This window comes from Bactrocera latifrons, unplaced genomic scaffold (assembly GCF_001853355.1).
Source record: "Bactrocera latifrons isolate USDA-ARS-PBARC rearing strain unplaced genomic scaffold, ASM185335v1 scaffold_161, whole genome shotgun sequence".
Taxonomy (NCBI): domain Eukaryota; kingdom Metazoa; phylum Arthropoda; class Insecta; order Diptera; family Tephritidae; genus Bactrocera; species Bactrocera latifrons.
In genome coordinates, this window is record NW_017535086.1 from 310,750 (window position 1) to 335,343 (window position 24,594).

A 24,594-nucleotide genomic window follows, 5' to 3' on the forward strand; every position below is an offset into this window, starting at 1 on the left:
TAACAATTTTAAAGCGTTTTTTAGATTAATTTTATTTTTTTGGCAAAACTTTACATAAAAATACTTTTCTTCTTGTATATAATTTAACGGAAGCGTGCGTAGAAATGAAGTGAAAAAGATATTAACTATTATTGCTGCAATTTGTGTGCAAAAACACAAGAAAATTTAGAAGAAAAAAAACAATTCAAAAGAAAAATCTCAAAAAAAAATTCAGACCCACACAAAATTAACCGAATAACAACATACACGAAAGAATATGCGAAAATGAGTAAAAAAAAATATAAATTAATAAATAAAAATTATTAAAAATTAAATGAAGAAAACAGCCAACACTGTCGCACAGCGCGGCTGGCCTCGCTGTTGGTCGAGCTTTGGCACCGCACAGCACTTGTTGCCTCGGTCTTTTGGCTGCCCGCTGCCACGTCCACCCACACAGCAGGCCATAGATGCGCGCAGTTCGGCAAATTAATTATAGCATATATAAGCAAAGGAATCGCACATATGTATGTGAGCACACCCAACAGCAGGTACCGTTTGTTTTCCTATCAAAACATAGCGAAAAATAACGAAAAACAAAAATTATTTAAACCAAAAAGTTGAAAAAATAAATGCAAAGCTAAAAACACACACACACTAACTAACAGTTACATTTTGTTGTAGTGTTTTCTTTTATATATACATTAATATATWATATATTATGTATTTTGCTTCCTTAGTTACATACACACACATATATATATATATATTTCTTTAAATGTTTAATACACACTTATTATTCCTATTGCGTTTAAATGGAAACTTATATAACTTTTTATGTTGTACTATATTCATATATATGTACATATATATATAGTAGATAAACATACATATATATATTTTTTTTAATATTATTGTATGTAAGTTTACCTAAAAGTGATAGTTCTAATTATAAATTAATTTAAACGAAAAAAAAAACAACAAAAAACCCAAACAAATACAAATTCTTATAAAGGCTTAATACAGTAAAAAAAAAATTAACTAACTAAAAAAAAAAACTACACAAAAAAATGTTAAAAAACTTAAAAGTGTAAAAAAACGTAAAAAATCTATAAAAAATGCAATAAAAAACATGAAAAACTCAAAACTCATTTGTTTTTTGTTTTTACGCGGTTATAGGGGAGTTAACAGTAGCGCGCCAGCTGATGTTCCTTTTCGCTGCTTGGCGCTAATTGGAGACACCAAGTGTAGCCAGGGGTTCCTCTTTCTCTGCTTCTGCATGACCTAGCCAGCGTAGTCGCTGCCTTTTAATTCGCTGAACTATGTCAATGTAGTATGGATATCTTGTGCAGCTCATCGTTCCATCGACTGCGGTATTGCCATTGCCAATGCGCAAAGGACCTTAAATCTTTCACAGAACTTTTTTATAGAAAGCTCTTAACGCCGACGCATCATAAGTTGTCATCGTCCAAGCCTCTGCATTATTCCCATATAGCAAGACGGGAATAATAAGTGACTWATAGAGTTTTGTTTTTGTTCGCTGAGAGAGGACTTTACTTCTCAATTGCCTACTTTGTCCGAAGCACCTGTTGGCTAAAGTTGCTAAAGTCGTTTTAAACGAATGGCTCGGAGAGGTCCTTCCCGATCTTGATATCTCGATATTTTGGTATTGCTCAAAGTGAATTTACACAGCCGTATTAATTCGGGGATACCACATTCAGACATGGCTTATATGTGATGTTAAGGAGGTTTACCCTACGTTAGTTCGGAATCACTATCCTACCACGGAACCCACATGAAATTTGCGCCACTGTAGTAAATGGCACAAGGACATACTCGTCTTAGTCCTGGAAATGAAATCGATTCACTTAGTGGTTTGAATCTAGTACAATTTGTGAAGCGAGGATACGTCAGGTAAGTCAAAAATTAAGTCTCCAATATTCAGATTGTGGCGGTGTTGCCTATTAACAGTTTTCTAAAGAGGTCTTGTAAAAGTTGTAGCACTTGGCAAATATCTAATTAGTTGTCGATTTTCCTACAAGCCCTAGTGTTATAGTTGAAAGGCGCCTTTGATAAAGTTGGACCATTTATATAATCGCTCAGGAAGCAAGCTTGAAAGGACATTAATGTCGGTCGTTACATGTGTTTTCTTCAATATTATGGAGGTAGGAAGCTGTGCTATGCGAACTTCTTCAACGCCACGTAGTTTAAGAGTAAGTCCATCATTTGGGATGGAGAGTTCCTGCTCATGTCGAGATGTTTCACTGCTGGTTTCAATAAGTAGGCTTAAGAAGTTTTCCACCGTAAATTTCATTCATATTTGCATCTCAAATACTCGATTTCGAATATGGGTTTGGTGATGGTTACTCTATTTGGGATCGCTATTTTACCTGGGTGTTTTACAACGGGTTCTTTTGGCCTCTTGTTTTGCAAACGCGAATTCCGTCAAATCCATAAAAAATTATCTATTGTTCTAGAGTTATTGGGTGTAAAGGTAGGCCTTGACTCCTTTGGAAAGCAGTTTCGCATCACTAATTACAGATATATTCATCATTAAGTAAAAGCTCTGAATACCACACCGTAAATATGTTTTCCTATTTTGTCAATATATCAATAGAGAAATATTTTTAGGGCTCTAAAGTGTACTAATAACTTAAAAAATAATTTGTTAAAAATCCTAGACCGTGGGCTAGTAACAAATAATAAGAGTCATTCTGATTTAACCACATTTACAATTTTTCCAAAACTCAACCTTTTATTTACGAAGGTCACGGTCCCATAAAAGCATAAACACCTTCCTTCTTTATCCTTTAAAGGATTTTCGTATCGAAAACATTTAAATATCAATTGGAGATGCGGGGCATCGATCCCCGTACCTCTCACATGCTAAGCGAGCGCTCTACCATCTGAGCTACATCCCCATACAAAACATCATTTTTTTATGGTTATTCTTTGATCATGTTACCTTTGAAAAATACGTATGTATGTTTGTATGTAGGGATTTGCTTGGGCCAACTATTGTTGACGCAATGCGAAACTGATTATTTATGCGTGACATGTTCGAGTTTTTAATGCTGACAACAGTGGCGTAGCGTGCCTTGTCGGGGCCCCGTATAAAAATTTTTTTGGAGGCCCTTATATGGAGGTAAAGATTTTTCACAAAGGAAACAAAATATTGTGAAAAGAAATATTTATTTATCACATAATTTAACCATTTTACAAATAAAAATCGAATTTTAAATATTCACTCTCCTTCCCTTTTTTTCGGCAAACTGATTTATTAAATCATTTATGGCTGATGATGATTTTAGTTTTTCTAAAGTTTCTGCCTCTATGGACAATAGTGAGATGTCTGACAGCCGTTCTTGAGATGTGTATAAGAGACAGCAATTGTCCCATCGAAGTTCTTAAGTAATTTTTTATTAGTTTTAATTTTGAAAAACTTCTTTCTGCCGTTGCGTTTGTAACTGGAAGGGTCAAGAATAAGAAGCATGCTGTGATTACATCGGGAAAACTGGATGCAAGACTATTGAATTTTACTAGCAATAATTCAATGAGTTCTTTAATGGAATACATTTTTATAATTTCAGAATTTAAGCATGTTTTTAGAGCCTTTAATTGGTCACAAAGATTAAGTGAAATGTCTTTACTGTATTTAGCAGACAGTTTTCCGGAAGCGTTTAATATCTCTTCGCTTGAAGAAGATAGGAGTTTCTCCGGTTGTAATATTTCGAATATACTACTCAGGTTGCAAAGGCTCTGAAATCTTTCTTTAGTTTGGGAAATTAATATATCTAAACAGCAATAGTATACATTGACTTTGAAATTGGATTCCGGATCGGAAATTCTCTCATCTTGTGATAACTCATCAAAAAAACGCTTCGTTATCTTTCGCCTACTGTTTTTAAAAACAGTTGTTACCAACCACTCCTTTGCTAAATCTTTGGATTCATTTAACAAACTATTAAATGAATTCTGATTTCTTAATTGGCACATTCTATTTAAAATCACTCACAGTATCTTGTCTCTGAAAAAATAAAGAAATTTTGTGCACTTTTTTTATGACTTTTCTGTTTAATTTTTCTTTTCTCAGCGCCGCTCTGAAAATTTTCTTTTCCTTTCACTCATTTCTTTAACAAATCGCTACTAATACTGCTAAACCAGAAGAACAATATTGTTTGTACTGAATTACAATGTCATGCACATTTACATATATAAAGCGCGTAAAAACAGTGCACTGCACTCCGTGGTTTAACATCCAATGCAAAGTACAACAACGTACACGTACATCGCGATATCGATGAAGTATTCCCGGGGATTTCCCGCTAAGTGAAGTAAGTAAAACGGGGAAGTCCCGCAGCCCGCCATAACGATGTAGAGTGTTGCCAACTTTTGAACGCACGCTTAAGGCGGGAAAAAAAGGAATTGTTTTATAGAATTTTGTCATTTGTAAAATAAAATAAATTAGAAAGTTTTTATTCTTTTTCCTTACACACTTTGGGGGCCCCGTATAATTGATACGGCAAATACGGCGGTAGCTACGCCGTTGGCTGACAACAATTGATTAGCGGATTTTTTTTGATAAGTTTGTTCGTAAAAAAAGAGGCCAAAACACTCACACATACAAACATTACTCTGCATGTATTTTGATATATTTTTCCAAGCTTTAATACTTGAATTGCGCAATTGCTTAGGTGCCATACTGTGAGTATTTATATACGAGTATATAATATCTGTATGTAACATAAGGTGATCGCAATAAAACTAAAAAATCAATATTTTTTTTTGCTTTTAATATTCAATGAACAGCACAATTATCGGATTTCGGTTAACTTTTGGGCTGGTTGTTGCGGTAAATCGCATTTTTCAGAATCATTAAGACTATCGATGCCGATAGCAGTTCGGTGATATTAGTTTTGAGCTCATTAACTTTGTGCTCGAATTGCTAGTCTCACCTTTAACTCCAACAGGTTACTTCATGGTGCTTGCTTACAGCGGAACTGCAGGTTAATGAAACGCTAATGAACTTGGTAATTAAAGCAGTTACTAATAGATTGACTGCATCTCACCTTCTTCTTTTATATGTTATATCATCATCCAGGCGGTAACGTTAAAAAATCTAGCGATCTTAACGATATCAAAGCCAAAACTATTTGCGATCCAGTTGAGATTAGCTTAGTTTCTTAAAGGATCTTGGAGATCAGCCATATAACCTAACCTAAAAGGCACGACAATTTAAAAATTGGTATATGAAGAGATCTTTTATTGATAGTCAGTTTTAATGGAAAATAATCTATCTTTCAAATAAAAATGTTATCCATTCAAGGAAATGATTTATGTAGATCGTTTAGTTTGTATGGCAGCTATATGACATAGTGTTTCGATATTTGCGGTTCCGAGAAATGAGCAGCTTCGGTAAAAAAAAAAAAAAAACTGAAGGCTTAGAACACCTCTGGGGGTATGCCGCGGGCTTGAAACCTTCTGTAATACAATATGATTATTTATTCTCAAATATACTCACATATTTAAATTTCGCTCACAGCATTATATATTTGACTATATATAATATATGTACTATATATAAATTGGTTATATAGCACTTTGCTCTTTTTAACCGATTAACAATCGTTTCATTTCATTGTTTGTTGGGTTGAAAAAGTTTGAAAACTCTATTGCGCTCTTTATAAAAGCTTTTAAAGCTTGCCTACCAACAGATGGAAAGGCAGTGTGTGTACAAACTTTGTGGACACAGTGTGAATACCACTGTATGCATATATTATTTGAACTGCGTGCAATTAAGTATATTTCTATATACATATGTATATCAAGATTTTTTTACCTTTTTGTTTCATAATAAAAAAAAAATGTAAAAAAAGTAAATGTAAGCAAAAAGTGTTTGCAACAAAAACGAGCTCTTACTCACACCACGCAGGCCATTGACAGCGCAATTATCAAGACGCTGGTTTACATAATAGCACATTTTCTCAAGTCTAATACAAATCACGTATTAGAAACCGAAAATAAATTATAAATAGCCAAAGTGTGAGCAGCAAATTGCAATTTAATTGAAAGAATCATTTGTTGCAACATTAAAGTGAGGCGTTTCTAATTTTGTTTCCGAATTTTACAACTAACTTTAGTTTTTTTGAACCGACATGAAAGCAATTTTTGTTTTATTTGGCGTTTTTTGTCTCTACGGGAGCTTTTTTGTTGTTGCAAGTAGGAAGAGGCTTGGACCTTCTACAGATGAGCGTGGGACATCTACAACAATATTACCGCCAACTGTGACCACAACGCTCTCAGTGCCATTGGTCAACAATGCAACAGTAAATAACAGCGCCTCCAATAGCAATATCACCAGCATCTATGATCAGAAGCATAAGATACTGCTGGTTGTCCTTTCGGACGTGAATGTACGCCACATTAAGGATCCACAACAAGGTAAGTGGTTGTTTAATTTTTTTTTTCTAAATTACAACAACAAAATATATGAAAACTTTTCGAAAAAGCTTTTGATATAGGGCAATCCTCAACTATTTCAAATAATGCGGATGATCAGTCTTCAAACGACACATTAACGATCGATGCAACGATGCTCAAGGAAATTTTGAAGAGTAAGTGATTCTAACTGATTAATTTTTAAACAATTGTGAGTGTAAATTTCTCCGAAATCCCTACAGAACTCCAACCCTCGAAAAAGTGTGTGAATATTGTGCCTCAATTTGTGCCGCCCACATTTCCATGGCTCATACGTAAGGAGCAACGTAAACCGATTACTTATATCGAACCGATTTTATGCGAGAATATCGAAGATGAACGCATAGTTTTAATGGGAACTTTACCTGACAACCAAAAGCGGCAACGTAGCGAACCAATTAAAAGTAACACGGGGTATTCACGAACGCGTTCGTCAAAAAATACACGACAGCGTCAACGATCGAAACAGAGAACAGGTTCGGCTAAAAAATCTCAGCAGTTGCCGCTTTCTTTGAGTAATTTTCGGCACTTAGACTATGAGCATGACTCAGCATTTGATAATGATTGGTCAAATTTTAGCTCTGAAGAGAATTAATGGATATAAACTGTACATTACATATATGCATGTGTATAATATTCATTCGATTTTGATGCCTATTTATGGTATATAATCATAAAATGTATAAAAATTATTATATAATTGTTTTTACAAATATTAAATAAATATAAAGCTATATGCTGATCATTTATATACATATATATCTTAGAGGGCATCCGACAATTCCTTCTGGGTATCCTGGGTGTCTGGGTGGGACATCCCTAGTCTAAGGTATAAAAATAATTATAAAATCATATGCTAAACATGCTATTAACAGATCAATTGACATGTTCTTCGACAGCTACTAGAACTAGATCCACATGACTTTTAGTCAGACCTAAATAGTTTCCGGGCACTGCTCCAGGAAAATCAACCATTAAAGATTGGTATGCTAATTAGAAGTGGTGTAATGAGCACCGAAGACGTTAAACGCAGTGGCCAAAAGAGGTTGCTACTAAAGAAAACATTAAAAAAGTACACAAAATAATTTTGTATGTAGAGATAGCTGGCACTCAACTGCATGTGTACATCATATCATTCACGAAAACGAGTTTTTACAACGATATGGGATGATGGATGAAACATGACTCTATCTTTTCATTGTTGTTCGTGGCACAACTCAGTTAAAACGATGGCAAAAATCCATGAATTGGGCTTCGAGTTGCATTCGCATCCACCGTATTCTCTAGATCTGGCCTCCAGTGACTTACTGTTCTCAGATTTCAAAAAAATGGAAGAAATTTTCAACGAAAAAAGGGGTGATCGTCGAAACTGAGGCCTATTTCGAAGCAAAGGAGAAATCGTACTACAAAATTGGTATTGAAAAGTTTGAGGGTTACTATTCCATTATATATACTTATCCACTGGGTCGTTCACTAAGTAGTTTCATGTGATGTCAACAGCTGATCTTATTGAATTTTATCGCAGCCAACTTCACACATCACCGCTTTACTGTTATATACATTTATATTTGAACAGCTGATATAAGAAGGCTTTTTGTCTTATTATTTGGAAAACATTTTGTTTAGTGCTCTATTGTAGATCTATTTTATTGTTTCACTATCAAAATGGGAAAAATGCAGTTCAAGCAATTCGAAAATTATGTGATTTGAATTGAGAAGACCGTGCTTTGACGGACCACCAATGTCAAAATTTGTTTAAAAAATTTTTGTTTCGGCAATTTCGATCTTGAGAATAGATCATTGGAAATACTCTTGAAGCCAATGTGAATAAAATGATGCCGTTGATTGATGCAAAACGTCGAATAATAAATCGAAAGATTGCTGAAAGATTAAAACTGTCTGACGTGATCATACAAAAACACTTGAAATTCTAAGCTTTACATATGAATTCCTCATGTTCTTACAGAACGAAATTTGCTTCGTTGCATTAACGACTGCGATTTGCTTATTAAATGTCAAAGAGGTAACCCATTTTTGAAGCGATTTGTTACTGGCGACGAAAAGTGTTTATTTACAAGAATGTACATCGTACGAGATCTTGGTCTAAAAAGAATGAACCACTTCTCTCAACTTATGGCCAACATTATCGCCCTACTAAGCGTACTATTCGCAACACCTTCCCCGGCACCATTTGCAGTAACTCGGACTGGCGTATGGAACGATCTTAAATTAAGGCACCAAAATATAAAATACAGCTTGTGCAAGAACTGAAACCGCTTGACCTTCTGAGGCGACACCGCTTTGCTTTATGGGCTTTTGCAAAGTTCAAAGAAGATACGACGTTTTCGAGCCAAATTATGTTCAGCGATGAGGCCAATTTCTGGCTCAATGGATATGTAAACAAGCAGAAATGCCGCATTTTGAAAAACGCTTTAGTATGGTTTGTGCACTGCTGGAATCATCGGCCCATATTTCTTCAAAAATGATGCCGGAGAGAACGTAACTGTAAACGCGTCATGATAACCGATTATTTGATACCTGAAATTTAAGCTGATGATCTCGGGGACATTTATTTTCAACAAGACGTCCCCACTTCTCACACATCGCATCAATCAATGAGCTTATTGAGAGAACATTTTGGTGAGCAGATAATTTCTCGTTTTAGGATGATTGTTTTGCCACCAAGATCGGGTGATATCATACCGTTAGACATTTTCCATAATAAACATTCCCTATTAAATTTGAATAATATATAAATTATATACTTATATGTACTTGTATTAAAATCGTGTCAACCAAAATAAGGAAGTAAATAAAAGGGAAAAATTGAGATTACTCATTTCCAAGGTGAGTACATGAGTTGACAGTATTTCTCTTTGTGAAGCATTTGCCAAACTGGTAGGTGGTTAGAAGACATTATAATAAGCTTTCATTTATAATTTTGGTTTTTACATAAGAGCAGAGATACAAAGAACTATCTGCAAGCAGTAAAGAAACCCATTCCGGCCATTGACTTAACTGTTAATCAACATCTTATTTTACATAAGTCAAACTTTAGTTTAGAAAATCGCCAACACATCACGTATGCAATTTTCATAGATCGTCATAAATAGCAGAGTCAAGACGCCAATTGTTACATTGTCAGCAAAGAAGCTAGTGCAAGTTGGTGTTGACTTAAGACGTGCGCCAGCAGCTAACAATAATTGTTAATTCGGGTGTGAATTGTTGTTAGAAAATATTAGAAGTCTTCGCGATATAAATTACCAGTATGAAAGTGATTCATTTTGTCTGCGTTTTGTGTTGCCTTTGCGTGCGCTCTAATTTTGCTGCTCCAAGACTGCTGCAGCCGGCCAAGTGGCAACCCGTCGCTGCCACTACCGACGCACCAACCGTGAAGAACTCCGCAAGACCAGCAAAGAGAAGTCCCCAATCAGATTCACAATCCAATGAAACGAGCTTTGTTTTGCCTTTACCGAATAACACCGAGGTTGTGCATGAATCGGAAAGCGAGCATAACGGTAAAGTTTACGATCATAAGCATCGAATGTTGTTGGCTGTGCAGTCGGATGTGAAAGTGCGTAATGGAGTTAAGCAGCAAGAAAGTGAGTGAAATGATAATTGTAAAAAGCCGTAGAATTTAATGTTTTGAAAACCGTTATTAATTTTTTAGAATCGAAAATTATTCCTGCTAGAAATGATGATCCGGAAGCGCGAAAACGTTTTAAGGAGGGATTAAAGGATCTATTATCAAGTAAGCTACTATACATAAAAAATATACTAGTATATAAAAGCTTAGCTTAAGTCCAAATAGATTTATATAAGCCCACATTTTATCTCATAATTGATATTTCGTACATTAACTGCTTTATGTGACAGCAAAGGCCACCCGCTTTTGGTTACTCATGAAAAATAATCATAAGCCGATTTAGCGTAAAACAAAATTTTGGATAGAAGTTACTGGTAATTGGGTACTGCGTCGAATACTCTCTGAGCTGGAGTGGCTTTATCCAATCGAACGACATGGCATAGCCAGCGTAGCCGCTGTCTACTTATTCGCTGCGCTATGTCAATGTTGTCGTAAATCTTGTAGAGCTCATTGTTCCATTGACTGCGGTATTCGATGTGACCAATGCGCAAAGGACCATAAATCTTCCGCAGAACCTTTGTCTCGAAAACTCATCGTCCATGCCTCTGCAGAATACATGATAACGGGAATAATGAGTGACTTATAGAGTTGAGACATTGTGCGGAGAGAGAGGACTTTACTTCTCAAATGTCTATTCAGTCTGAAGGAGCAGTTATTCTGCGTTAGATTTCGAGGGTGATACTATTGTTTGTGTTAATACCGGTTCCAAGATAGATGACATTATTTACGACACCGAAGTTATGACGTGGAAGCCAAGTCACGAATGCGACGACTGTTGGTTTACTTTCTCCAAGAGTAGATTGAAGAAGTCGGACGATACGGAGTCGCAATGTCCGAAACCTCTTTTGGTATTGAATGGCTCGGAGAGGCCCTTTCCGATCCTGACGGAGCTTTTGGTATTGCTCAACACCAGTTTAACCGTCTTCAAACGAGTGTTTTTTGGTTACTTACAGTATGCTTGGTATAAGGCCGGAAGACGGGATTGCATCATTGCCTTAGGCAGTAACCCATGTCAAATTTCGTAAAGATATTTTGTCAAATGAAAAGGTCTTCCATAAAAGTCAATGATGGTCATAATGATAACGATCGATCAGTTTGTAAGGTAATTATATGCTATATCGGCCGTTACAAAAAATGTGGAGTTCGACATCTCAAAGACTGGGGGAAGGGTTCGAACCCTTCTCGACTTAGCTCGTCATGCTGATCATTTATATAGGTATATCGGTCATTCTATTCTAAATTTATATAAAATTTTTTTTTCGTGCAAAACATTGTTTTATGGTCTTTGATGCAAAATATTTGACTATGATATGTTTTATATCAAAACTGATTCAGTTCATTACTTAGTTACTTAGCAGATTTGTTGTACAAAATCATTATTTTTTCTTTCATTATAGAACTCCACCCAACGTTACCGCTCTCTAACTCCGGCATAGAATCCGAGTTGGAATCAGAGCGAGCTAATGGAATACTAAACGGCGGTCTAAAAACTCAGCAGCCTATAAATCAGCAACGTTCTTCAGCGAATCTTAAGACACTTGACTGTGCAGACATTCCGCACAGTGAAGCATTATTGAATTCGGCAATTTTGAAGGAGGTGGCACATAGTCTAACAAAATCTAATGAAATGTCAGCTGTCAGCATTGAGGATTTACCAGAGTTGAGGAGAAAATTGTTGAAGGCACGCCGTAATCGAATGAAAATGCTGCCGCCCTTTCGCAGATATCCTCATTTCTCTTGGCCACCGCATTCGCCTGCTTATAACAGTTTCAACTTGCAACATCCTTATAACTGTGACTGTAATTATTTCCTGAATCCTGTAAATGAGATTGGTGTACCAACTATCGAATACATATGGGAAGATTACGATGATATCGATGCAAATGGTGGTGATCTTTTAAAAGTGGATAAGAACGTGTGAAATAAAAAGGATTGAAACCAAGTAATATTAGATTATGGAGATGGTTAAAATAATTAACGAATATTTCATAAAAATTAAGAAGTAGTTTAAATAAGCTAAGCAGTGTTCCTTTGAATAAATTTAAACTTTAACTGCATAATTCATTGGTTGATGATGGAGCCAGAGAGTTTGATAGTTTGAAGTTCGGATTTCTTTGTATTGAGTGTGTGCGCAGAGTTGCATCTGCTACAAAAAGTTAATTTTCGAAATTGTTTGAATGCCTCATGGATACGGCTGGTTTAATTATTGGTTTCAGAAAAGTTAGTTTCATCGAAATTGAGAAGTTTTTCCTTTGTTGGTTATTTAAACTGATCCAACTATCAGATATAATCGCTTAGGTGTAGGCCTAAAATAAAAAGAGTGTGTTCATTGTAATGCTTTCGTTGTTTTACCATTAGTCGGTAAAAGTGCTTCGTGATCAAAATGTTTAAACCAAAATATTGGTAAATGTCGCTGTACTCTTTCAATTATATTCGCTTCGAATACAGCAACGGTAACTGCATTTTAGTTAACGCATTACCAAGAAATGTATATTGGCTAAAGATTTGTAAAATAAGCAAAAAATACATTTTAATGGAATAAGCAAATAGCTTATTAAAAACTAACGGGGGATGTAGCTCAGATGGTAGAGCGCTCGCTTAGCATGTGAGAGGTACGGGGATCGATGCCCCGCATCTCCAATTGGGTAGGAAATTATTTTGTTTCTTAACAATGGAGTAGCGATCTTGCTCCGTGTTTATAGGCCATCTTGTCCTCTCCACCATAATAAACAAGAGACTGTCTAAATGTTTTTTTCCACCATATTTGTTAATGCGAATTCGATAGAGACAATATCCTTAACATCTTGTTTCATTAGAACGTTATAAGAAGTCTTTTTCTTCTTCTTCTTCTTTTTTACTGGCGTGGCTATAGATCTTTCGCAGCACTTTTCTCTCGAAAACTCGCAACTTTTACTCATCAGTTGTTGTCATCGTCCAAGCCTTTGCACCATATGCAGGACGGGAATAATATGTGACTTATAGAGTTTGGTTTTTGTTCGTCGAGAGAGGACTTTACTTCTAAATTGCCTACTTAGCCCGATGTAGCACCTGTTGGCAACAGTTTTTCTGCCTTAGATTTCGAAGCTGACATTATTGCTGGTGGTGATACTGGTTCCAACATAGACGAAATTATCTACTACTTCGAAGTTACGACTTTCAATAGTGACGTGTGGGCTTAGTTGCGAGTGCGACGACTGTTTGTTTGCTGACAGTAGATATTTCGTCTTGTCCTCGTTCACTATCATACCCATTTGCTTCGCTTCCTTACCCAGTTTAGAGAAAAGCAGAACTAAGGGGGCGGTTGTTGTGGCCAACGATATCAATATCAACGACGTTTGTCATCAGTTCTCATAGAGTTCTGCAGCTCGATTTGTTTTCTCCAGCAGTATATTGAAAAAGTCGCACGATTGTCTGAAACCTCATTTGGTATCGAATGGTTCAGAGAGGTCATTCCCGATCCTTCACCTTGTTGCTATTGCTCAACGTCATTCATTCATAGTAAACGTCATTCAGACATAGCAAATTCAGGCATAAAGGTACGCATAAAGGCAGCTGCTTTTCGCGCTATCGAAAGCAGTTTTGAAAACGACGAAGTGGTGGTGTTTGTCTATCCTTTTTTCCGGGTCTTTTCAACGATTTGGCATGGTGAATAACTGATCAGTTGTTGAAACAGGCCATAATAGAAGTAGAACTATGTGGATGCATATGAATAGCTGTTGTAAAAGTTGGTTTTTTTTCATTACGGTGTTTCGCGCTAAAGTCGTCGAAGTATAGATATCGCACTGCCATGGTCCGTGAGTTCAATTTATGTAATGAATTTGTCTATTTCTAGCAGAGCGTCAATGCATTGCACTTATTTTATATTCAACAGAACATAATCTAAAAAAACAAAAACAAATCCCTACCAAACACACTAAAATATTAATAATGCGAAGCAATAAGTAATTCAGCACCGCATAAAAAATTCAATCACAACGCAGCACTCACGAGCGCTCAAACATATAAAGTTAGACATATTTATAGTAGGTCAATATTTACACAAATACCTACACACTCACACTCACATGTGTACAAGTGTATGCAAGCACGCATCAACACCCAAGCCAATCACTTCGAAAATGTGTTACGGAAATCACCTGTTAGGCGGAAATCAAATCAATTTACTTACTTGATAAAATAAACATAACCGATTCCGTGGGCCATACAATATTAGAAATCATCAGTGAATATACACATGCATGAGTATGTGTGCATTAGTTGGGTTGTATGCGTGCGGCCGCTAAAATTCTTGCACTGCGAGGCGATAGGCCAGAAACGCCCTTTGATTTTGCTACCCAATCACGCACACACACACAAAAGCACAACGACGTTTTCGTAGACTCGTATATATGTGTGAGTGTGTGTGCCTTTAGAATTTTGTATTGGCGCTAATAGCGCAGTCATGTAGTCATTTTCCAATTCGAAAGGAAACTAAAACTGAAGTAATTCGATATCAGGTCACGCCACTAGCAAATACAACTGTGGCTGCCCCGCACACTTGCACTCACACATACGCACACGCACGTACGCCCACCAGTGTTATGCCTACTTCAGTGTTGGCTTTAAATTGGTGTGTGATGGCAGGCGTGTTGCTGTACCCAGGCGGGTCATAAATATTGCCGACACAACTCGGCCGATACGGAGCTAAACCGCAAGCAAGTCACTTGCTTAGGCGCTACAAGAAGTGTTTGTCGGTGTGTGTATGTGTGCGAGAATTCACACGCACAGTTAAGTTCCCATACTCAACCGCACTCGGTGGTGCGTTTGTGTGTGGCTTTTAACACGCTTTAAAGCAGTTGAAAACTTTGAAAAGCAGTCATTTTTTAATTCCGCACGACGCTCGACGCTCGACGCAACATGCTCATTGAAGTGCCTGGCTGGCTACTGCATTTCTACATACAACGCACACACACCTCCTGAGTAAAAGTAGATCAAGTAGTAGTTTGTAGTGTTTTAAAATATTCCCACATACATTTACATTGGGGTGGTTCTTAAAAAAAAAAAGCAAAATTCTAAAAATCTTCTTCTGCTTTATTGTCGTAGATAGCGCTTACTTGGTTACAGCCGAGTTTACAACAGTGCAAGGCTGTTTTCTTCATTTTATTTGTGGGTGTTTTTTACATGACGGGTCCCAAACTTAGCGTAAAACTCTCAGGAGGGATGTTTCGTCTTTTCACTTTAGCTCGCTTTCAAACAGATGTTTTGTGGCTATGCCGAGAATACTTGGTTTAAGACAGGAAGTCGTGACCTGCTTGAGCCATATGTAAAATAATCGTTTCTGGCCTCTCCCAAGTGAATGACGCTCAGAGAACTTTGCTCACTTGCATGAAATTTTACACATGGCTCCATCCTGAAAAAGATCTGAGATGTTAAATAGAAATGTTTGAACACATTCAAAGAGCGAAGAAAGGTTCTCCCTGAGAACCTCTCTAAACTCCTATTCTATAAAGAACAAAAATATTTAATTTTCTGTTATCCAAAAAAAATTTCAACCGACTCTGTTATACTCCAAAAATAGTTCGGCAAGTATAAAGTCGACTAAAGAAAATATTTGAAAATGGTGATTTATTCTTATTATTCTGATATAGTGTCCAGAACAAAGTTATGCAAAGGTCACTGTAAATTCTCGGAACAAAGGAGGGAGTCGGCGAGGGTGTTGATGGCGTGTGTTTGAAATTTATTGCGTTCGAGGTCTTGTCGGTGTACTGTTCGTCGACGTCATCGAGGAAAAGCTTCTGCGAAAACATCTCGGCAGAACTGCTTGGGAGAGTGTCTTTGTTAAAATTTTCTGCTCGAAAAGTGATATTTTCAAGTTTGGAAACCAGAAGAATTCGCGCAGGCCAAATCTAAAGAATATGTCTGCGATTCGGGGTTAAATGTGTCCAAAAAATAATTAGGTATAGTAAAGTCGTAAAGTGTGATACTGCCTTTCTCCACCCAATCTAGATTATATAATATCTGTGAATCTCTGTGAAGAAGACTGTTTCTACTGTTTCTTAGTATATGGTGTGTACCAGACACATGCTTTGTCGGCGGTCACTAAGCGAAGCTCTAACGAATACCGTTTATATAGCGACGCAGGCTACATCCAATGGGATTTCACGTTTACGCTTTTTATCCACAATGTGCAAACATGGAATTCATCGCGCCTAAAGTTTTCTCATGCCTAATATAATATTTCATAGCGTATACGAGTATAACCTAAGTGGTTTTTCGACAAGACTACTGTCTCAACTAACTTCTACATCTTCAATCGGCGATCTGCAACATGAGATCACGATCGTTCAAATACCGACATGCGACCACGTTTAACTTAACCAATTTTTGACGATCGCAATGGAAGTAGAAAATTAACGCTTTGAGGATTTAAGTGCTTTTTATTTCCCTGTTCGATTTTTCTTCCAAAAACAAGAATCGAATTACCAATTTTTGCAGAGTTTTGAAATCAGACATTCATTTTAGTGCGAAGAACCAATTTATAAACAATAATTTTGTCTGTAATAGTGTAGCAGTATGATTTAATTTTTGGAAAACAAAAAATTTAATATCCTTCCCACATTTAAGTTCCACCTTAATAAGCACACACATATCCGTTTACAAATTTGCCACTTGTTCGCTCGATTTCCTCAATCGAAACACTTTGCTTTCGCCTCATATTGGCCCAACGCTTTCGCCGCTGCCCTTTGAGACGGCAACACCAATCGCTAATCTGAGAACAGCATGCTATTCATAAGCGTACAAAAGTTAGTGTGTAGATGTGTGTGTGTAGCAGTCATGATTCTGTGTTGGTCAAAAGTCAAGTGAAGCATGAATGTGTGGTAAAATGTTAGATTGCAAAATCACATATTGTTTTTTTTTGATTTTCTATATGTGTTAGATCTGTTTTTTGTTGTTGCTTGGTGTATAAACTAAGTGACGGAAATTAAATTGTCTCCTTTTGAGGTTAGAGGGAGTTTTTTTTCACGAACTAGTTACATGGCATCACAAGTGAATTATACCAAAAATTTTAAAGTAATTTGGGTGGCAGTGAGCCTAAATATGGCTAGTGGTCCTTAGCCTCCGGTGTTCTGGCCAACACAAAATCATTGAAATCTCCTTTGAGTAACGGACGACCTGCAGCTTATAGTGTCCGACATCGGTAGAAATTACTTCAAGACCTTGTTTGAATTCGCTTACATCCAAGTCAGTGATCCCCGTGTCATGAGATTCAGTAGTTGAGAAAAGGAAAAACGGGGGTATAAATGGAAATAAGGGATGCCTTTCGGAAAAAATCTTTATAACCAAACTATGAAAGACTCTGTGAGAAGAGATTAAGAGTACATATCTCCGAATAAATCCTTTTGTTAACTCTCATCGAAAACTGGTAAGTTAACATTGTTATAATGTTATGTTTTAAAAAGTCTCACTGGTAAGTACCCTGCCTTACGCAGGGCACATATACCATATACTAGGCTCTAGGCATTCATTCGGCCACGCTTCGCTTAACATTAGAGGAAAGACTCAGCAAACCAAGCGTGCAGAAATGTGTAGAAATTTTCTCAAAACACGGGTATCACTGTTTTCAACTAAAGTATTTCCCAAAGAATTGAATTTAATTTGGAGATCGGTGGTAGTCTAAAAATATACTGTACTTGACCTTGTTAAACTTTTTCTCGCTTATTTTGTCTTTATGGTCAAATAGGTCATATTGATCTGCTTTCTGTTTTAAACCAAATCAGAGGGTTCGTCTGTATGAAGTTTTACAACAGACCTTTTAGTACAACTCATTGCGATTACCGAGCTTTTAGGAAGAAAATAAGGTTGATAGAAAGACTTCTATCAGTTACAATTATGCATCCGGCCAAGTTATTTGTTGGTTGACGTTTGGTCGTCAATAACATCATGCTAAAATTAAGAATATAACGCGTTTTTCAATAAGAGTTACAAAGAACACCAAAGTTTTTTTAATAAAATAAATATTCGATGTCATTATGTGGAACTTGATTTCTTTCGCATGGCTCGTCCGATAGTGCTGCTATTTCATGTTCGATATTCCTACGAAGTTCATCAATCGTTGCTGGCATAGACCATAGACTAGACGTTGCCCCACAGTAAATAGTCTAACGGCTTCAAATCACACGACCGAGGCGGCCAATTGACTGAGCCATTTTGTGAGTTAACACGTTCACCAAACTTGGTTTTCAATAAATCGATTGTGACAAACGCTGTGTAGTTTGCGGCACCGTTCTGTTGGAACCACACTTTGTCCAAGACCATATCATCCAATTCGGGCCAAAAATATTTGGTTATCATTGAGCGGTAGTGATTCCCATTCACATTAACGCGTCGGTCTTCATCATCACGGAAGTAATACGGTAACCGCTCCAAACCTTAATTTGTTCGTGATGTAATGGTTACTCATGGCGACCGTGTAGATTGCTGCTTGACCAGAAATGAGCCTCATTGCTAAAGTTGACATCCCGATGAAAATCCGGATCATTTTCAAGTTGTTGCTTAGCCCAATTCACGAACATACGACGATTCTGGCGATCAAGCGCTTTAGTACTTGCGTGAATTTGATCTTGTAAGGATATAGGTCAAGATCTTTTCGCAAAGTTCACCACAACGACGTCACAGAGATGTCCAACGCTTGAGAACGACATGTGAGAGTCTGGGTCGTTCTCAATTGATGGGCTATTGGCAGCAATACTCTCTACACTACGGGCACTTCATTGTCTTACTGGAAAATATTTTGTACTCAATTGTTGATCTCAACGGACGATTATGACGACCATAAATTGAACGTTGCGCCCTTAAAGTTGAGGCTACTGACTTCGAATTTCGGTAATAAATTTTTATAATTTCGACTCGTTGCTGGATCCTACATCTTTCCATGATAAAGTGGCAAACCTTACTAAAGAAAAATGTCAAATGAGCAAGAAATAATATGGCGTGGATTGATGCGACTCCCGGACTACTTTTGTAGCATCGTTCTGAAAAAATCCTTCTATATGAAAATATTTAATTTCTTCGCCAAGAACTATTTTCTTTAGGCATTTGTGTGTGTGCATCTTAAATGCATATTCTCCACTAATTCTATATTCTTATATTTTTCAGGCAATATATTTTGAATTTCATTTCAGCCCTTGTAATAAGATCTATAAATTTCTTTCCACCCTTGAAACGTATCCATCCAATTGTGTAAAGTTAGGAGCCTTGAGCTCATTAAAAAAGTTCGGATTAAAATCAGACTGGTTATTTTTGTACCACTCGGTCTTGTACTGAATCTCTCTAGAAATATGTATGATTCAATTTCATTGCCATTTAATCTGGATATTCACATACATTACAAGCATTTCTGATTAGCAAGTAAACTTACAAGCTCAAAGACTACCCTAAGGTAATACCGAAGCAACAGCCTGTAAGTTAACCGAATGAAATTAAGCGGAAACCGATTGTCACATTTGTGCAAAAATACTCGTTTATCTTCAGAAATCGAGCATAGATCTTCATCAGTGGATTGGCAAGACTGGTAATACGACACGTACGAGAGATGGGCAATAAATTGTTGAGTGTTAATTTGTCACACGACTATAGTTTAACAATTACAAGCGCTACAAGTGACAAACACTAAATGAGAATGCCGCCTAACTACAATAGAATACACAATGACCAACAACAAGAATAGTAAAAAAGAACCGGCGGAGCAGAAACCAAAATAAAACAACAATATTGACATGATCCCGAATCACTAGCTTTTAGAAGCTCGCAATAATGTACGCCCGAGTTGACAGCTCAATTTGAGAGAAAAGAAATTGGCAAACCGCACGCGGCACTGCAATGCCAAGGTAGCCTAAAAAGCAATCGGAGAGCTAGCATTGCAAGTCACGGTATTTGCGATGGTTCGCTGAAGACAAGCTAATAAATAAATACAATTGTTGAGGCATTTCATGAATGGAATACCGATGCATATACTCGTACACAATCGTTGGTGGGGAACTGATTATATATTTAGTGTGTGATTTTACCTTTGTTGTAGGCGTAGAACCATTTGTTTCGCCGTACAAAAGCCATAGAGGATCGCTCTAAGTTGTATACGGTTGGCTGCGAAATAATTAATAGGTGAGAACTTATGTATGGTATGTACATATAAATATATACTCAAAGACAACTGTATCTCCAGCAGAAGCTAATACTACTTATAAAGGGTACTCCAATAAGATTCATATGGTTGAATTGATATGTAAAGCACAATCGATACTATTAAATTTTGAATACGACATCAATCAAATGGCCTTCACAACTTCTTTTGCAGGAACGAGTTCGATGAAGCCAATTTTCGAGTACTTTTTTTCCTTAAATCAAGTCATATAGCATAATATAATATGTCATGAATAGCACGCACAACAATGCTAAAGATCAATGACCTCAAGTGAGCACATAAGAAGTATTATAATGGTGTTAAATCAAAGTTCTTGGAGGAAATTCAATGTCACAATTTCATGAAATAATCGAATCCGTAAATTTTTTTTCTTGTTGGAACCAGATGTAATCAAGATAAACCTCTCTCTATTTATCATCTCTCTGTAACATTTATCGTTGACCGAAATGCCAGTTCCAGTAGTGTACGTGATGATCAGTTCCGAAATCAGACCTTACTTGAGAATTAAGTTGGATTGTATTATTTTTCGTATTGTGTTTTTTTTAATAATGCTACAATTCCAGCAGCTTTTCCTTAAGTCTTAACATAATTCGGTGTGAATCGTTTACCGTTGACCAAAATGATGGTATAGTTCATTAATCATAATTCATAAAAAAAAAAATTAAAAAAATATACTTTAAATGGAGAATGTTTATTATCATTCGAAAAAACATTCCTTGGCACCGTCTTGTTGAAACTAAATATCGCCGAGGTCACAAGCTTTAATTTCAGGCATCAAACAGTCAGTTGTCATGGCGATAACGGTCGCCATTGACGGTTACGTTTTCACCGGCATATATTTTGAAGAAATATGGACCGATAATTCCACTAGCCCACAAGCCACCCCATACCGTTGTTTTTACTGGATGAAATGGCAGTTATTGAAGCTCTTCAGGTTGCTCTTCGTCCCAAATGCGGCAATTTTGTTTGTTTACTTATCCATTGAGTCAGACATGAGCTTCGTCCCTGAAGAAAACATCGGATTCTCTTGGAACTTCTCAAGAGCCCACAGAGCGAAGTCAAGTTGCTTGGGAAGGTTGAGCGATGAATACTTGATCTCAAGATGAGTAATGGTGTTACGAATGGTAGGCTCAGTTCATATTTTTTATCAAACGTTAATTTTTGTAATAAAGTTGAACGGTTTGTAAATTTTGTTTAGGCATAATTCTTTCCTTGGTGAAAAAAGTACTTCTAAGGATCACCCTTTATAAGCACTTCCGATAGCTCCGTAGCTAAACATTGTACAAAATGTTGTTTGCAACCCGTTTAATAAGGCCGGACACAATACGCTCGCTATATGAATGGGTGCCACATGAGTTAATGCAAAAAACTGCTTAATTGAAACAAAATCGATCTGAAACCGTTGGTTATTGGTGATAAAAAGTGGTTCACTTACGTCAATGTCAAGTGAAAGCAGCCGTGATCGAAGAATTGCGGTGAACTGGCGCAATTAATGAACAAGCCAAGATTTTCTTTAAAATTGGTTTCCTTTATGTCAGGGAATCAGCTATTATGAACTGCCCCAAGGCCAAACTTTTAATTTGAATCTGTAGTGTCAAAAATTGGATAGTTTGAATGAAGATATAACCCAAAAGTGGCCCTAACACCTTATTTTTACCTATCCCTATCTACATATGTCGAATGATTTTTGAAAATTATGAAATTATCTTCCAAAGGGCAACAAGTTGTCGAACAAAACCCTGCATATTTTTACCTAAATCGAAGCTTTCTAACTATGTCTAAGTATGTACACTTGACTGGTGGTATCGCCATATTTACGGAACCATTAAACACACAATTGCGCATTTATTATGACGCCTGGTCGCCTGTTTGTTAGTGCTTCTTCTTAGCGCGACTGATCCGGTCATTTGACGTTTAATAAATCCTCAGTGCAAATACAATATTAATGAGTGCGGATACGTATGTTAGAGTGCCTATACTTTTCTTTCACCTTCTTCCGACCTGCGTCCAACTATTTAATGTCTTCGAATGTTTCGTAGGTATTTTGCGTTTATCTTCCCGCAATGTTCTTGTAACTGTATTTTTATTTTTTTCTTGGAGATATTGTGGGGATACAGTTACTTAAATAAAAATTCCTTGCCATTATTTTGATATGGTCAGATGTCAACTGGAGTTTGTCCTCAATATAACGATGACTCTTTACCAACCCCTCCCGGTTTAGCATTGGAATATAGATAATATTAAAAACAAGGGAGACCACAAATGTTGCTTAAATAGCTGTTAATACATATGTATGTGTATATACAAATTTATGTGAGTAACTGCACATACTTACATACATATATAGTAATCCAGCTGCTTGGTCTGGTATAAAAAGAATATGTTTAGTCACATTAGTTCGCATGGTTGGCGACAATGGCGTTTGTTGGTTTATATAACACATAAGTATGTCACTGCTTTTGTTGTGCGGTTCCATTGGTGTTTATATTTACTCTTATATGCATTACATACATACATGCATATACACATATGGTGCATGTGGCATGGCATTGAAGGCATTTGCGTTCGCTGAAGTGGGCTGTAATTGCAATAAATCCTTATCAGATTTGGGATTTATTTAATCCTCTTGAAATTTTTTCCCATTTGTAGTAGTAATTCTTTTATGGCTTCGTTTGTGTGCGTTTGTTTTGGAGTGACACGTGTTGGCAGTGTTTGTGTTTGGCATAAGGATTGCATTTAAAGCATTGAAAAACGACGGACGCTTATTGTTGATCTACTTACCAATAAAATTAAATATAGATTTAACAAGTAATTTTTGGGGCATTACGTTTCGTGAATCTTTAAAAAATCGACTATCAAAATCAGTTATGAAGCACTTCAACTAAGGTGCAGAGAATGTTTGATGAGTTGGTACTAAAGGGTAATCCATTTCGCAGTTTCCTACTTAAAGAAAAAAAAAAACAGAAACTTCAAATTTAATGAGGAATGTTTATTTGTTTTTGTTTTTTTCAGATAATCTCGTTGAGTTCAATTTTCGATGACTCGTTCGGCGAATGACACGCATGATGTTTTGCTCCGAAGCCTGAATCGAAGCGTTGTTGTCTGCATAGACTTTAGACTTTAGATGCCCACAGGAAAAAGTTAAAAGGTGTGATATCACATGATCTCGGTAACACCTTGACCGGCCAAAAACAGAAATTATTATCTGCTCATCGAAGAGTTCCCTCAATAAAGTCATTGATTGATGCGATGTATGGGAAGAGGGGTCGTTTTGTTGCAACCAGGTGTCGCCGAGATTACGAGTTTTAATTCCAGACATCAAATGGTCGATATATAATGGCGTGATAACGGCCATGGCGTGCTAGACGTGGTTTATTCGGTCGAAGGCTGGGTTTCAAGGTAGGTGATGGTGTTGCGAATAATACGTTCAGTAGATCGGTTATGTAAATCGTTAATCATAAGTTGAGGGAAGCGCGTGAAACACATTATTTACAGAATGGGAATTTTCGTAAGAATATTTCAATTATGAAATGCCAATATTGAACAAAAATAACATGACAGCTTGACACGACTCCAAAAAAACCTCGAAAAAAGTACTTAGTATAAACTGGCATGAGAACAAGTTATTAGATAATACGAGCGTAAAATCAAAAAGAAAAAAACAAAAAATAACGTTAACTTTTCTACACCGAATCTATAATATCCCTAAAAGAAAACTTTATATGTTTATATTACGTATAGCGAAAGGTTATGAAAACTACTTTCCCTTGGTTTTTGGTGGTTCTGTGCTATAATACTCCGATCTGAACTCGCATATTGCAGCTTTTCATTGACTATTTCATTGACGAAATAACTGTTTTTACACTATTCTTGTTTAATCTTAATTTTCATGTAAAGGTCCGTATCCAGCTCTTACGTAATTGCTTAAGAAAAATTCCCTATTTCTTAAGCTATGTAAAGTAATTTAGACAGAAGGTTACGCATTGTGAATGATCCTAAACTAAGAAAGTGAACTTATTTTTGTAAGTTTTTAAATTTTTAAATTTTTATGGCAATTTAAGGAATATAGAACTAATTGTATTAAGAGTTTAATGATTACTTTGATTTTCCTTCAAGAAATAATTGTTGATTTCATATGCACAAAACCAGGATTGTCATATACGCATTTTATTGAAAAAATTTATTAAAAATAAGTACTTGATTTCTTTAGAGTTGCATACTAGCACAAGAATATTTGCCGCAGGAATGATCTTAAGAGCTGGATCATAAGCTTAAAGTTGGTCGGAGGGAATTGGCGCAGGGATTGTGGGCCCAC

General features: G+C 36.5%; 1 protein-coding gene and 2 non-coding genes across 3 annotated transcripts; 2 read left to right on the top strand and 1 right to left on the bottom strand.

The window, feature by feature from the left end:
- The first annotated feature begins 1,795 nt into the window (after nucleotides 1-1,795).
- On the top strand, nucleotides 1,796-7,048 carry LOC108966481. The gene is made up of 4 exons (XM_018929411.1): nucleotides 1,796-1,890; nucleotides 6,200-6,417; nucleotides 6,486-6,590; nucleotides 6,657-7,048. The coding sequence occupies exons 1-4, from the start codon at nucleotides 1,796-1,798 to the stop codon at nucleotides 7,046-7,048; spliced, it is 810 nt and encodes a 269-aa protein (XP_018784956.1).
- On the bottom strand, nucleotides 2,825-2,897 carry Trnaa-agc. The gene has a single exon. It is a non-coding gene; the product is annotated as a tRNA-Ala (tRNA).
- A 5,618-nt stretch (nucleotides 7,049-12,666) lies between the features above and the next one.
- On the top strand, nucleotides 12,667-12,739 carry Trnaa-agc. Its single transcript has one exon. It is a non-coding gene; the product is annotated as a tRNA-Ala (tRNA).
- Nucleotides 12,740-24,594: the final 11,855 nt, after the last annotated feature.

What these genes read in the sequence shown, in the direction of transcription:
- LOC108966481 (XM_018929411.1), top strand. Translation starts at nt 1,796, where the DNA reads ATGGCACAAGGACATACTCGTCTTAGTCCTGGAAATGAAATCGATTCA. An exon ending in GTGAAGCGAGGATACGTCAG is followed by an intron (nt 1,891 to 6,199) that starts GTAAGTCAAAAA and finishes TGTTGCAAGTAG; the next exon opens with GAAGAGGCTTGGACCTTCTA. An exon ending in CATTAAGGATCCACAACAAG is followed by an intron (nt 6,418 to 6,485) that starts GTAAGTGGTTGT and finishes TTTTCGAAAAAG; the next exon opens with CTTTTGATATAGGGCAATCC.